Raw genomic sequence first — 13,455 nt, 5'->3', positions numbered from 1 at the left:
CTTCATAAATTTATTGACAATACACACTGTGGCCAGAGGATATGACTTGATTATTAAATACTGACCCCACACTGTAGTCTTTTCTTCTGCTTGCCTATGTGTGGCTGCCTATAGAGATAAGGCACAGCTCTTCATTAACAAAACACTTTAGTGCCATGGCCATAAGGTTGTTGGGGGCAGGGGTTTTGGTTGGATGAAAGCTAAGATCAGCTTTCCAAAAGGAGAAGAGTAGGCAACATGGTTACCAGGGAAGTTAGGTTCAACAGAACCTGTGGTCAGCAGCCGGGAAGTGAGTCGGGTGGCAGAGAGTCTAAGAAGAAAGGTCTGGTTATAGGCATTCAAGGCGAAGGCTGCCCTAGGTGCAGCCGAGAAGCCAGAGACAAAGGTCCATTCAGAGAGAGGACAGGACAGGCACACAGAGTCCAGAAATGGTTTCTTGCCCTGGTTTCTTCTTCTAAAGGCCAAGAAGGGAACACCACAGAAAGACCAGAAAGCTTACGTCCTGATTCCCATTTGTCCATAAATCCTCTGTGTATCCTAATGCATGCCAGTTCTCTGTCTTATTAAAGGAAGGGGCTGGATGAGATAGCTTTAGAGGCCATTTTTCATTCTAAAGAATTACGAGTCTAGGTTTGTGGCATTGTAGGCATATAAGCTGGGATGGAGGTCTGTCTGCAGATGGCAAAATACAGGGGAGACCAATGCCTGCTGAGAAAATCTTATTGTCCCAAGTCAGGCTGCTCACTTGGCCCTGTCCCAGGCCCCCTGGCCCTAATGATATTCACTCAGCCCCTCTGTACCACCTGAACGTCTTGACTGCTATCAGAATTGCCAGTGGCCCATGAAGGGCCCGCCTTCATTCTTTCATCTAGAGCAGGTTCTCCTGGCAACAGAGGAGGGATGGATGGTTGAGAAAATTCTTTTTCCTCACAACCCTTCTCCTATAAAGGATGAAGAAAAGGACCAGCAGTGGCAGCTGGTTGTCACCTGGAGACGGCACCGATGGGATATGGAATACAGAATCGGGCTTCAAAGTGTGTATGTGCCACTTACTACTGTATGTTAACACATTAAGTAGGTGAATGTGTTCGCTCTCTGTTAAAATGGGGATTATAATAACAAAAGGATTCCCCGGATGAGCCTACAGAATCCCGTGAGAGAATGTAGATGAGCATGTCTCCGGTGCTTCTGCCAGGGAGCATCCACACAAAGAAAACAGAGATGGGAGGAACTCAGTTTCAGGGAAGTCATCCCTGCCAGATGAGACTAATGCATATGGTCCTGGCTACCAGGCATCCATGGGCAGTGTGTGAAAACACGCAGTACATATCCAGGTTCCCGTGCGTCTAGGCGTCTGTGTACTATGTACACATCAAGGGGAGCAAACTGCATACATTACAGCTGTTGGGGGCTGTGGCAGCAGTGGAGGGACTTGTCAAAGTGTTTGGAGCCTTGCTTAACCAATCCAGACTCTCTGGTTGTCGGCAATGTTCATTATCCAAAAGACTAGGACTGGCTGAAGAATAATTAACAATAGGCTGGTGATTCACATCAGCTAAGCACCCATGTTCTGAGTGCATGTGCCATGTGAATAATTCACATTTGAATATTTTAAAATATGCTCTTAAGACAGAGAAGCACTGGCGTGGGAGGCAATGCTGAAGAGCACATTATTTGACAGTTATTTTTGACTCTCCTCCTTGAAAAAGATTTTCAATGTAATTCAGCTGATCCCTTAGTCTGCCACCTTTCCAATAAGGATTGGTTGCAAAGAACCTTAATTTGGCTTCACATAACCAAGGGTGTGTGTGTGTGTGTGTGTGTGTGTGTGTGTGTGTGTGTGTGTGTGCTCTAGAGACATGAAATCTAATTCCACTTTATACAGGTGAAGAAACTGAGGCTGGCAGAGGTTAGGCAATGTGACCAAGATGTCTTATTTTTTTTTCCCCACTGGTGGGCCAGGAGTAGAATATAGATTACAAATCTGTAAGAGTTCTCTGGGCACGGGCCCACCCTTTGTGATATAGTTCATTAACTCTCCCCTCAGGATAATCAACATGCTTTCTTTCTAGAAACTGGCACAGCTTGCCAATGGCTCCCTCTCTGTGTGCTCAGATGACATCATCATCTATCTCCCAGGAACACCAAGGAGTGACTTAAATTTTATCTACAGCCGGATCTGTGCCAGGCCTCGTCTTCAGCAGCTTGACCTCTCTTTTATCCTCAAATGCATGCTGCAATGTGGGTTTTATAGTCTCCACTTAAACCGTAAAGGAAACTGAGGCGAAAGGGGGTAAAATAATTTGAAGCTTGTGAGTGGTCTAGGTCAATTCTGGACTCCTGAATGATGGTCCCACTGCGACTAGTTAATGTCCATGAGCGCAGCAAGCTTCCTCACCTTGGTCCCACCAGCTCTGCCCAGGAGCCACAAACCAGAACAGCTGACCAATATTTCCCAGGCTGAATTCCCTTGTGTTCTGACCCAAGACCTTCCAGGTACTGAGAGGTCACAGGCAGAAGAAATGGCAGCTAAGTTTAGAAGAGTGGGTTGAAGAAATTAATCAGGGTTTTTAGCTCTGCAAGTCCTTTCTTCCCTTAAATAAAGACTCTTCAAGTCTCTATTAAACATGCAGGTTCCCAATCTAATTGGTTAGCAGGACCTGTCAATCACTGAAATCCATACAAACTGAGTATCTCATGGAACTGTGTCCAGGGCAGCGCTGGTTCAGCCACAAAATAAATGATAATGAGAAAACTCACTTCAGTTTAAAAAAATAAAATAAAAAGACAGTGAGAGCACATCCAAGCTCTGGTGCCTTTCACTTTATGACTGAGCTGCGAATCATTATCTACTTCCTGGGAAGTCCCTAAGGACTTCTTGGAGGTCCCTAAGGAAAAGACAGACATATGCCAAGCTGCTTGACCAGGTGGATAGCCTGGTGGTGAGGAACGACTCTAACAAAACTATTTTGAGTCATCCCCTTCTGGAGTGGACGGCTTCATTTCTCCGTTAGCGTAGTAGACGTGAGCTGTCCATGCTTTGCTACCAGGTCTCTTTAGAACAAAGTGAGGTATAAGTAAGTCAGCTGATAGCTGAGTTTTGTGTGTGGACATTCCAAAAGATGTCCCATAGAAGCCGTGTTCCAGGGGAGATGGAGAAGAGTAGAGAGCAGCTTTAACCACAGAGCCTTTTCTACGCCAAGGTGCGCCGTGAGCAGCCAATCAGGGGCGGAGCATGCGGTGTCCTCATTTGCGCCCCCCGGCTGTATTCTGCAGAATGACTGTTCCCCTGGACACAGGTTTAGAGAACACTGCTCCATGATGGAACTCTGAAGGAAAGAAGGCCCTTTTCTTTCACTAGCTTATTTCTTTTTCTGTCAACCTATCTGTCTCTGCTTTCAATCAGGGAGGCCCGCGTTTACACATACAAATGAGGGCCGAAACCTAGGGAGACTTGGACGTCCCTGCCAGCGATGCCGCCCCTTTCAGAGAGCGCTTGGAACTCCTTTTCAGTCATTGTCCCCAGGAATCGGGGCACATTTCCCCTGAATAACCTTGTTAATGGCAAAGGTTGACCCTTTGAGAGGGACTTGATTTGGGGAACAAAACTCTGCAAAGTCAAACTCGCCCGAGATTATTCGTGTCAGAAGGACGTAAACAGAAGTGGTTAATAGTAAGGGCGAAGGTTCCAACTCCACCTCTGCGGCTTCTTAGGATTCAGCAGTGAGGGGGCTACTTGGACTCAGCACTTCCTCTGGACTCAGTACTTCCTCTGGACCCAGTGCTTCCTCTGGAGAGAATTCTCTGCCCTTTGGAAGGCCATGATGATGAGATAAAAATTGAAATATAGAGAGTGAGCAGCACCAGGCAACGTGAAAGTAACCAATGCCTCTAGCCAAAACTTGACTGGTTTCATTCTGTGGCTTGTAAACCTTCAGTGAGGCGTCTTAAAGAAGAACAGAGATACTTAGCTGTGGAAGCATGGGATGAACCCATGGCTCTTCATGAGGAATTCTTTGACTTATTTGTACTTACACATTTTAGCTTCTATGTTTTAGAGGTTCATTTGATTTTTTCCCCAAAAAGTGTGTGTGTATGTATGTGTGCTTAAGTGTGTATGTGTGTGTACATGTGTATATGTGTGTGTGAATGCATGTGTGTGTGCATAAGTGTATGTATGTGTGTGTCCATGAGTGTATGTGTGTGTCCGTGAGTGTGCGCACATGCGCATGCCTGTACAGGCCAGAGGTTGATATTAGATGTCTTCCTCTATGCTTCCCTCCTTTGCTTTTTGAGACAGGGCTTCACACTGAGTCTGGGACTCACTAATTCAAAGATTAGCTGGCCAGCAAACTCCAAGGATCCCCACTCCCGCATCTCTTCCTTTCTAACACAGGTATGAGCCACCATGCCTGGAACTTTTACCAGGCACTGGGCCTCGAACTCAGGGCTTCATGCTTGAGTGGCAAGCAATTTATAGACTGAGCCATCTCCACAGCCCCAGTTCATTGCTTTTTAATTGCACTTTACATAGGCAAACACCCACCATCTTGCTATGTAAGTGGATCCAACAATTCCTTTTTGATCTTAGACCTATGAGAGTGATACTAAAATACTAGTTCTTTTCAGCCACCATATATACAGAAGGTCAGTCAGACCCCATTTCACTATTTAGGGGACTGGGAACTATATTGTTTGTTTTGGTTTGTTTTTGGTAGAGATACTGGGGACTGAACCCAGGGTGTCATGAAATCAATACATTAATATTTTTAACAACAACTATAAAGCCAATTCTATATCATGGGTTCTTTTAATTGCCAATCTAATTTGCTGGTTTGTGAGAATTGACATAATTTTTATCTATTTCTTTAGCAAAATGGTTTTCTATATTATTTTAAAGTGTTTGTAGATTAGAATATAACAGATTTTTTAAAATATATTTTTGAATTTTTATTTTTATTAGATGTATTTATTTATTTATTTATTTATTTATTTATTTATTTATTTATTTTTTGTGTGTGTATGTAGGTCCACAATGTGTGCGCTTGTCCACAGAGGTCAGAAGAAGGTGTTAGATCCCTTGGAACTGGAGTTATAGGTGGTTGTGAACAACCATATGGTTAGTATATGGGTGCATATGGGTGCTGGTAACTAAGCCTGGGTCTCCTGCATGAGCAAGTTCCCTTAACCACTGAGCCATCTCTTCAGCCCCACAGAATTGAATAGACTTTGAAGATTAAATGAAGCCTTAAGTATGAGTGTGAAGGTCCCCAAATGCCAACTCATGCTTCCTTTTGTCTTTATCCTGTTTAAAGTCTGCTTCCAGGTCTCTGTTTTTCTCTTGAGTGAGGAGGATAATGGCCATGTGCTTGTGTGCCACATTGCCATTAGCAATAATCAGCGAGAGACAAGATATCACTTTTAAGTAAGTCATATCTTCTCCGGGTTGCCTGTCACTACTACTTTCTATTGTCTCATACCCAACTGCTTTCTTTATTTATCTCACCGCTCCAAGTAGCATTTGGGTTTTAAAGCCACAACTTACTCTTCCTTTGGTGTTTTATGCTTATAAAAGCTGAGGCCCAGCAACGTTTTGTGTCCTACCTGATGTTACACAGTCTATTTATAGCCAAACTGGATTTTAGACTCCTATGTCCTAAATCTTAGTTTAGACCTGTTTACATCCTACCATAGGGCCACTCATCTGAAGACTGACTCAGGTTCATTATTTTAAGCAAAATCAAACATGTTTTACAAACTGTTTATTATGCATGATGAAGAAGTGAGAGGGTTAGACTCTTTTTATAGGCAAATAATGTATAGTTCCTATGAAAAAAATTGAAGGCAAGATTTCTTAGCAGGTCCTTAGAGAGACCTGTGCATAGAACTATAGAACCTTAAAGCTGGGGTTCTAGACAAGCTCAGATGATACAATCAGATAGAAGTATGATGCTAAGATAGGTTCAAAAAAAAAGAAAAGATAAGAAATCAGCCACTGTCATAAAGTCAGTTTTCACTGACTTAAAAGAACAGTGTCATTCATATGTTTTAATCCTTACTGCTAGCCAATGCAATAGGTTCTATTGCCTATAACCCATTTCATACCCATAGGTGTCAAAGCTTGGTTCAGTTTACCAAACTGAACAACTAGTAAGCATCAGAGAGGGGACTGGTACTCAAGAGTGTCTGAACACAAAGCTACCCATGCTTGTCCCATTGCCAGCTCACCAGGAAAGCATAGGTGACTTCACAGCTCCTACAGAAAGCCCCTGCCACGATTCTGCTGCCCGTGTTATCATCACCACCAGCTGGCGTCACCGTCACCACCAGTGCTGAACATCGTTCTGATCACAGATGATCAGGGTGACTTTGCATGCCCATCACTTTTGTGTCCCTCACAAAATCCAACATGGTACCAGCTGTCCAGTAGAATCCCCGAACTCATTTAGTACAGGGGAAATCTGCCACTCTAGTCTCATTACTGCTTACGAGTACACAATACATACTTATTTTTTTCCCTCCCTTGGTCCCCAATGAACACTGATTTCTAACCAAGCAGGCACAAATAAACAAGGAAATCATGTGTTCATGATTTTCTCGTCTTAATAACGCTTCTCTGTTGGTTCCATTTGGGAGTTCCTCTGGACAGGGTAAATGGACTGTTTTTCCTTCACAAAAGAGAGACACATTGGCACCTACAGTCAAACTAAGAACCCAGGAGGCCAAAGGTGAAGCCGAGTGGGTAACAAGAAAGCTAAAGGTGAAGTGGTCCTCAGACAGGCCGGATGCTTTGCCTTGGAAGTGCTGGCAATCTCTTTGGAAGAACTTGGAGTATCTCTCTGCATTTGTCGTGTGTGAGGGGGTTGTTAGGCCACTTTTCACTGATCTACCATTTTCCAGTACTCTACCCCATTAATTTACGTGAAATTGGGGTATATCAAACTTTAGAAAGGCTGAAAACATGACCAACGTACAAAACCAAAACGCTTTACTAGAAGTCTGTGTCTATGGGGATTGGCATCGACGGGTACCTAGGAAGCACAGTTTGGCCTTCTATAGTCCCAAGGCTCTTCCCTAAGCATGGCTCACTGCTGACCCTGTGTGCCACTCAAGGACCAGACATAAGCACAAAGAATTATCAAACTTCAGTCAGTACTAGAGGCATCCAGAACATGAGAAACCAGGTTGAAAACCAGACACCTCATCCTCACAGGGTTGTCCCTGGTGTCTGTGGGGAGGGAGAGGCTAGGATCCGTGTTGTGATTGACAGTCCAGGACAGCAGGAAAGAGCCAAGTGCTATTAACACCCGCTCTGGCACTCTGATTTTCTCCTTTCCTGGGAACCATTAAAAGCTTCCAAGCACTTGGGTGGCACAAAGAGAGCTATTGTTTCAAAGAAGGTAACGCTAATGGAGAGGACTCTAACCGAAAGCTGGGGGGCGGGGCAGCTGCAGAAGCCTGGAAGTCCCTTGGGCAGGAAAAGGCCTGGGTGAAGAGGAAGGGCAGGTGCTCAGTTTGCTGGGAAGGGGACTTCCCAGGTGAAAGTGGGCATCAAGGGAGGAGGGGCAGGCCACCATCGGGCTTCTGGCCTGAATAACTGGAGGAATAAAACGTGCTTTCAGCGAAAGTACTCCTCCTACAAAAGTAGTTTGCACAGACAGGAAAATCAGCTAATTGGGCTGGGGGGGGGGGTGATGGGGTGTGGTGGCAGGTGCCTTTAATCCCAGCACTTGACAAGTGGAGGCAGGATGATTAGAAATTCGAGGTCATCCTTGCTAGGTTAAAGTGCCTGGAGTACATAAGACACTCTCTCAAAAATAAATAAATAAATAAATAAATAAATAAATAAATAAATAAATAAATAAATAAATAAATAAAAAGTCAAAAAGCTAAAGAAATAGGAACTTTTAGGGGGAATTTAGGAATTTTTAGGGGGAAAGGGAAATTTGGGGGTGGAGGTAGGAGTTTCATAGACAAAGCTGCCTCCATGGTATCTGCTGGACACAAACCAAGACATACTCACCTACCTATAACCAGCTAAGAAAGTGTCGTCCCACTCTTGAAGCTGACTGGTCTAGCTTGAGTATTCACTGGGCATTGCCACATTCGCTCTTATCACTTATAGTAGAGAACCCAGTGCCGTTAAAGGGCAACTACCCCTGTGGATATTTGCCTCCGTACAAATCAAACACTGAAGGTCCTAATCAAGCACCCTGGTAAGAACAGGCTTCTTTCTGGTTCATGACATTTGCTTTTCTCTTTGTTTTCAGTTTTTGATTTCTTATGGACTATATATGTATGTGTCAACTGTGCATCAATTTTGTTAAATTTTTAAATAATTTTAAAAAATAGAAATGCTATTTTCTCCATATGAAGAGCCTTAATTCATTAAAATGTCATAAACAAATGGCAATGTGGCCACATTTTATTCTGTTCAGTCTGAGTCTCCCATCATGAGGCTGCATCACTGGGGATTTCAGTCTATAGTTGGGAAGGAACAGGGCTGTGATGTGTGAAAACACATTTCTCCAAATTGCATTCACTAAAAGTACCACTCTAGCACTGAGAGCAACCGGGAATGCATAATCACGCTCATTGGTTATGTTTCAAAATTGGCCCTGTGAAAAACATGAAGAAAATGACATTTGCTTGGGAACTTTCTTTTCCCCAGAAAGGATATTTAAAAAGAATGTTTTGTACAACTGATCTGATAAATTTTTATTGGATCATTTTAATTTTTCTCTCCTCTCTAGCAGAGTGTGGGTTTTATTTTCTTGTTCTCTAGCACAGCCAGTCACAGCTTACCAGCCTATGTCCCCAAATACTACATGTAATTTGGGGGTACCCCATTTATTTCTCTAAGCACCTGAGGCTGACATTTTAAAAAGAACTTCTCATCTTATGGAAGGTATGAAGAAGCATTTGGGACCATGAGCACAATATTGGATTATTATAGTGGGTGCTAGGAATGGAACACCCCATCATAGACCCCCCCCCTTTTTTTTTACAGCATCTCACTGTGTATCCAGGATGGTTTCAAACTCTAGATTCCGTTTCAGCCCTCTCAAGTACTACTAGAATTGAAGGGGTGCACCACCGCACCTACCTGGCACCATACATTTCTTATTCTACTCAAACAACAAAGAAACCAATTGCCTTCCACAAACATCAAGCAGAATTGATTCTAAATTTTTTCTTCATAGACATATGATGGATCTATAAATCCATGGTCTAGAATTCATTGCCAACCCCATGTGACGCTGGTGGCCCTTTGGTCTTCCTGTTCCAGTGGCAGGTTGGTAGCAGATAGGGTTCTCAGGGCACAGGGCAGCCTGTCCACCGGACACCTCTGTCTGCAATCATGGCATGCCAGAGCCATTCATTTCCTTACTCGGTGAACGTGATACCTTTTGCCCCTTTCTTGGAGAGACAATGAGCAGGCTGCATGGGAAACAGTCCTTAGAAACAGGGTCCTGGAGCCTATGGACAAATTTTGACCCTTGATGGTTTTGCATAAGGTCAGTGTGGCCAACTCCACCCGGCTGAGGTCAGCTAAAATGAGGTAACTGAGGACGTACAGGACAGAACTACCAGCTCCTTTGTTATTTCTGGAACCTGAACTGCTTTTAGAAATAAAGGCTGGAATGTTCCATAGGAACTCGGAGCATGGGACAGAGGGGCCCAGCACACACTCTGTGTGGGCTGTTGAAAGCCAGTCCCTTGGCTTTCCTCTGTGACTCTAAATAGGTGAAATCACATTACCCTGCAGCAGCCAGTAACTATTTCCATGACACTGCCCGGCATCTGTGCTCAGTGTGCCTGGGTTCACCCGATGAAAACAAAGTAGAACGCAGTCCAGGCTCTCCGTGTCCAGCTAATGTCCACCCAGTGTCAGCCTGACAGAGACTGGGGTGACCGAGAAAGAACACTTGAGATTTAAGGACTGATCTATTGGACTATCCCAGAAAGAGGTAGGTTCCTTGGCACATTAAATTTAAAAATAAATAAATAAAAAAGTGATAAAAACAATAAATTTTTAAAAATTTAAAAAGCATTTTAAACAAGTCATTTATTTACATGACCAATAAACAGCATAAACAGAGCTGATGACTTTCTCAGGATCAGCACAGACTTACAGACATTGCCCTACTCTCTATTAAAAAAAACCTGTCTTAAAATTCTTTTTTTTTTTTTTGACATGTTAACACTTTCTTTCGTCAAACAGATAAACCCTTAGGAGTTCTGTACTTAACTGGCAATCACTCAAAGGCATTAGCCAGGGGAAGGACATTAACAAACCCTGTTATATAATGTCAAAACACCCAATCAAGTTTGCAAATGTAATGAAACGGTCAAACCAGTTTGGGGAATTCCTGTAGACCACACAATATATTAAGTAACTTTTACCATTTTTATCTTGATATAAAAATTTAAAGCTACAGCACTTATAAAACATGTAAGACTGCCACATCCAATGTGTCCCATCTTGAGCTTGATCTAAAGCTGCATGTGGTGGTTCACACCTTTGATCCCGGCAGTGGAAGGCAAAGGGAGGCACAGCACAAGCTGAAGGCCAGATGGACTGTATGGTAAGGTCAAAGTCGGCATGAATTACGTGAGACCCTTTCTTAAAAAAAAAAAAAAAAAAAAAAAAAAGTTTTATATACTTAAATTCCTCTCTGATGACCTGATGACAGCACTTCAAAATATGTCTGATAACTTCCATGTTGTCGCTAATAGAACTGAGGGGAGGGGGCATTCAGTCTGCACAAGGCCTCGTGACAAAGTTCAGTGAGTGGCCGGGCGAGATTAGTAGCATGAGATTGGAACACAGGATTCTCCAATTTCAAATTCACACTGTTTGCCTATGCACTAAATCATCTCAACAAAATGGCTAAGCAAGGAAACACATATAAATCCAGAAAGCAAATAAATAAAAACTCAGATCTTAATTACACAGTTAAGATACCTCAAATACAGTATATTGACAGCTGATTGTATCTGCCTTGGAAGTGTCTACCTGCCAACCCAAGATTGATTCTGCGTCATGGAAGATCCCTTGACCCTTATGTGATACCCCATTAAGAACCAGATTCCCATTGCCAAACATTTCACATCAGAACAAATTATACATATTTCATTACGCCTATGAGGAGATCTGATTTCCTAGTCCAATGCTATTTTTGAATATTTTCAGGCATGGGCTGAATATGTGGTTCCCTTGTGGCCAACTCAAAACACAGAGCATGGAGTATTTGGTATATTAATATCATCATTCCCTCACTGTGAGGAGACCAGTTATAAATTAGATGAGATTAGAAAGCAGGCTCCTGAGAATTGGTATTTTAAGGAATTACCTAGAAAGAACCAAGGGTGTTTTTTTTTCCCTTCCTCTTTCTCCCCACATGGTAAATCATACAGAGGAGCAGCCTGCCCCAGATCCCCAAGAGACAACATCTTGAGCGCATATGTTATGCTGGGCTCTGCATTGACAGATCCAAGAACTCCAGCGCAAAATCACCAAAGTTCCCAAGTTAAAAATGAAAGTAAGATCATCAAAATTGGTATTCTTATTGCGACATTCCCAGCAACTTCATAAACAGCCATGAAAGTGGACAGCACCGCAGGTAAGTGAATTTACCCATGCAAGGATCAACCTGCATTGTGGGTGTGAAGTTGCAAACAATCCCATCTACCTCCCACCTTACCAATATCCTCACTCTTTTCAGAAACATCATCACATTCAACAGAAATAATATTTAGCTTATTTTACGAGAAGGCTTATCTAAATATATGCCATATTAAAAATAGTCATGATATAAATATTTCTCACAAGAGCTGCAGCGATGGTGTGAATAAAAAACTCCCTTCTGAGATTTCAGTAAAACCAGATCTCACAAAGGATCTGAAAGAAAACAAAACACACACACGAAAACAAACAGACACACACACAAAGAGACACACACACACAGAGAACAGACCTCATGTTAATCTGATTTACCGTAACAGTTGCTATTCCCACACTATCTTATAAAGTATGATTCTGTCCCTTCCCAGATGAAGCAAGAGAGAGACGAGCTGTTCCAGGTACCACAGAATAATGTCCAGGGTCGGGGCTACCTAAGCATGGTCAGTAGCAGCTTACTGAAATCACAAATTTCAAATACAGCAAAATGTTAGTGCTGACAAATGGCCAAGCATGCAGGGGGATTCTTCCTCCCTCCCTCCCTCTCTCTCTCTTGCTCCATGCCCCTCTCAGAATACATACAAACCCCCAAATCCACCAGCTGGAATTTTTTAAATTGTAAATTAGATATCAAAATGCTTACGGGCCTTACAGTGAGATAACATCAGGAGGAACGGTGCGTGGAATGGATCTGGCATTCTCACAGAGAGCGTTATCTTTGGTACAAGTACACACGGCAGGGCATTTTGGCTTCGCTGGTTTCTTCCCCTCAGTCAGCAAAACCACGGAAAAGAGGCAGAGGAAACAGGCAATTCTTCTCAGGGGGATGCAGGCATTTCCCATTCTTCTGCTTCTTTCCGATTCCATGTAGTCGAGAAAATATCCCCACACATGAACAGGGCTTCTGGAATTCAGCTGCTGATTGTCTTGCTCTGAACAGGTCACACAGGAGTCCACCCTCCTCTGCCTCTGTATCTGCTTTTTCAAAACAGGGACCTCAGGCTGCTTCGTGAGCTGTTCCTCGCTCAGGCAGTGCACTGCTCGGGGGAAGAGACCTGTGAGGTGCTGTGAGATGGGAGCGAGCCAACTGCCGGAGGAAGAGAGCCGACTCACATCACAGAAAACAGTGAGCACAGACCAGTCTTCGAAGGCAAGCGAAGTGATGTAACAGAAAATAAACAGCTTTCTGCTTTCACCAGGAGGCCCTTTAATTGTTACCAAAAATAGGACGGCATTATGTCTTATTAGTGGGTGGGCGGGCGGTGGAGCAGTCATCTCAGCATAGGATGTGGGCAATCTCGGGAACCTCTGGGAATTTGCTTTTCATGTAGCAAACAACCTAGTAAGAAAAGCTAGCTTGGGGGGCCAGTCTTGGCTGGGAAAATGAAGTTAAATGAAACTCTGTCTGCAGCTAAAGCCGGGCTATTCCTTGCAGAGTCCACCTGGTTGATGCCACTGTTTGAAAGATAAACCCGAACACACGGAGAATGCATGTGAGTGAACACTTTTCTGACACTTATCACTATTGTGAATTATTGTATTTTCATAATCCCCCCACCACCATGCACAGCCCACTTCTCCTTCCACGGTGAGGGAGGTGACAGAATTGTAAACCATCTCTGTGTATAATCCACTCTCCTCCCTTCTTGCTCTCGCCCTTAGGCAGAGTACATTCCAAAAGGCTGGACCGAACTCCCTGCCAGCAGGAGGCAGCCAACTCCAGCTTCCTGGGGCTTTGAAAAAGGGCCTGACTCAGCCAGCAGGCTGGG

General features: G+C 43.5%; 1 protein-coding gene and 1 long non-coding RNA gene across 2 annotated transcripts in view; one reads left to right on the top strand and one right to left on the bottom strand.

Moving 5' to 3' along the window:
- Positions 1-13,178, bottom strand: part of Lgi1 (leucine rich glioma inactivated 1) — a 42,111-nt gene extending 28,933 nt beyond the window's left edge. Inside the window, exons 1-2 of the mRNA XM_006976631.4 lie at positions 12,339-13,178; positions 11,834-11,905 (exon numbers count right to left, since the gene is read on the bottom strand). Of these exons, the coding sequence (XP_006976693.2) occupies positions 11,834-11,905; positions 12,339-12,961 (695 nt within the window). The 5' untranslated portion in view covers positions 12,962-13,178. The remainder of the gene's footprint in view (positions 1-11,833; positions 11,906-12,338) is intronic.
- On the top strand, positions 9,651-12,881 carry LOC121823629 (uncharacterized). The gene is made up of 3 exons (XR_006065141.2): positions 9,651-9,971; positions 11,422-11,627; positions 12,679-12,881. It is a non-coding gene; the product is annotated as an uncharacterized LOC121823629 (long non-coding RNA).
- Positions 13,179-13,455: the final 277 nt, after the last annotated feature.

Source organism: Peromyscus maniculatus, chromosome 1 (genome assembly GCF_049852395.1).
Source record: "Peromyscus maniculatus bairdii isolate BWxNUB_F1_BW_parent chromosome 1, HU_Pman_BW_mat_3.1, whole genome shotgun sequence".
Classification (NCBI taxonomy): domain Eukaryota; kingdom Metazoa; phylum Chordata; class Mammalia; order Rodentia; family Cricetidae; genus Peromyscus; species Peromyscus maniculatus.
The sequence above is the reverse complement of the archived record's forward strand: the minus strand, read 5'-3'. Positions and strand labels throughout refer to the sequence as shown.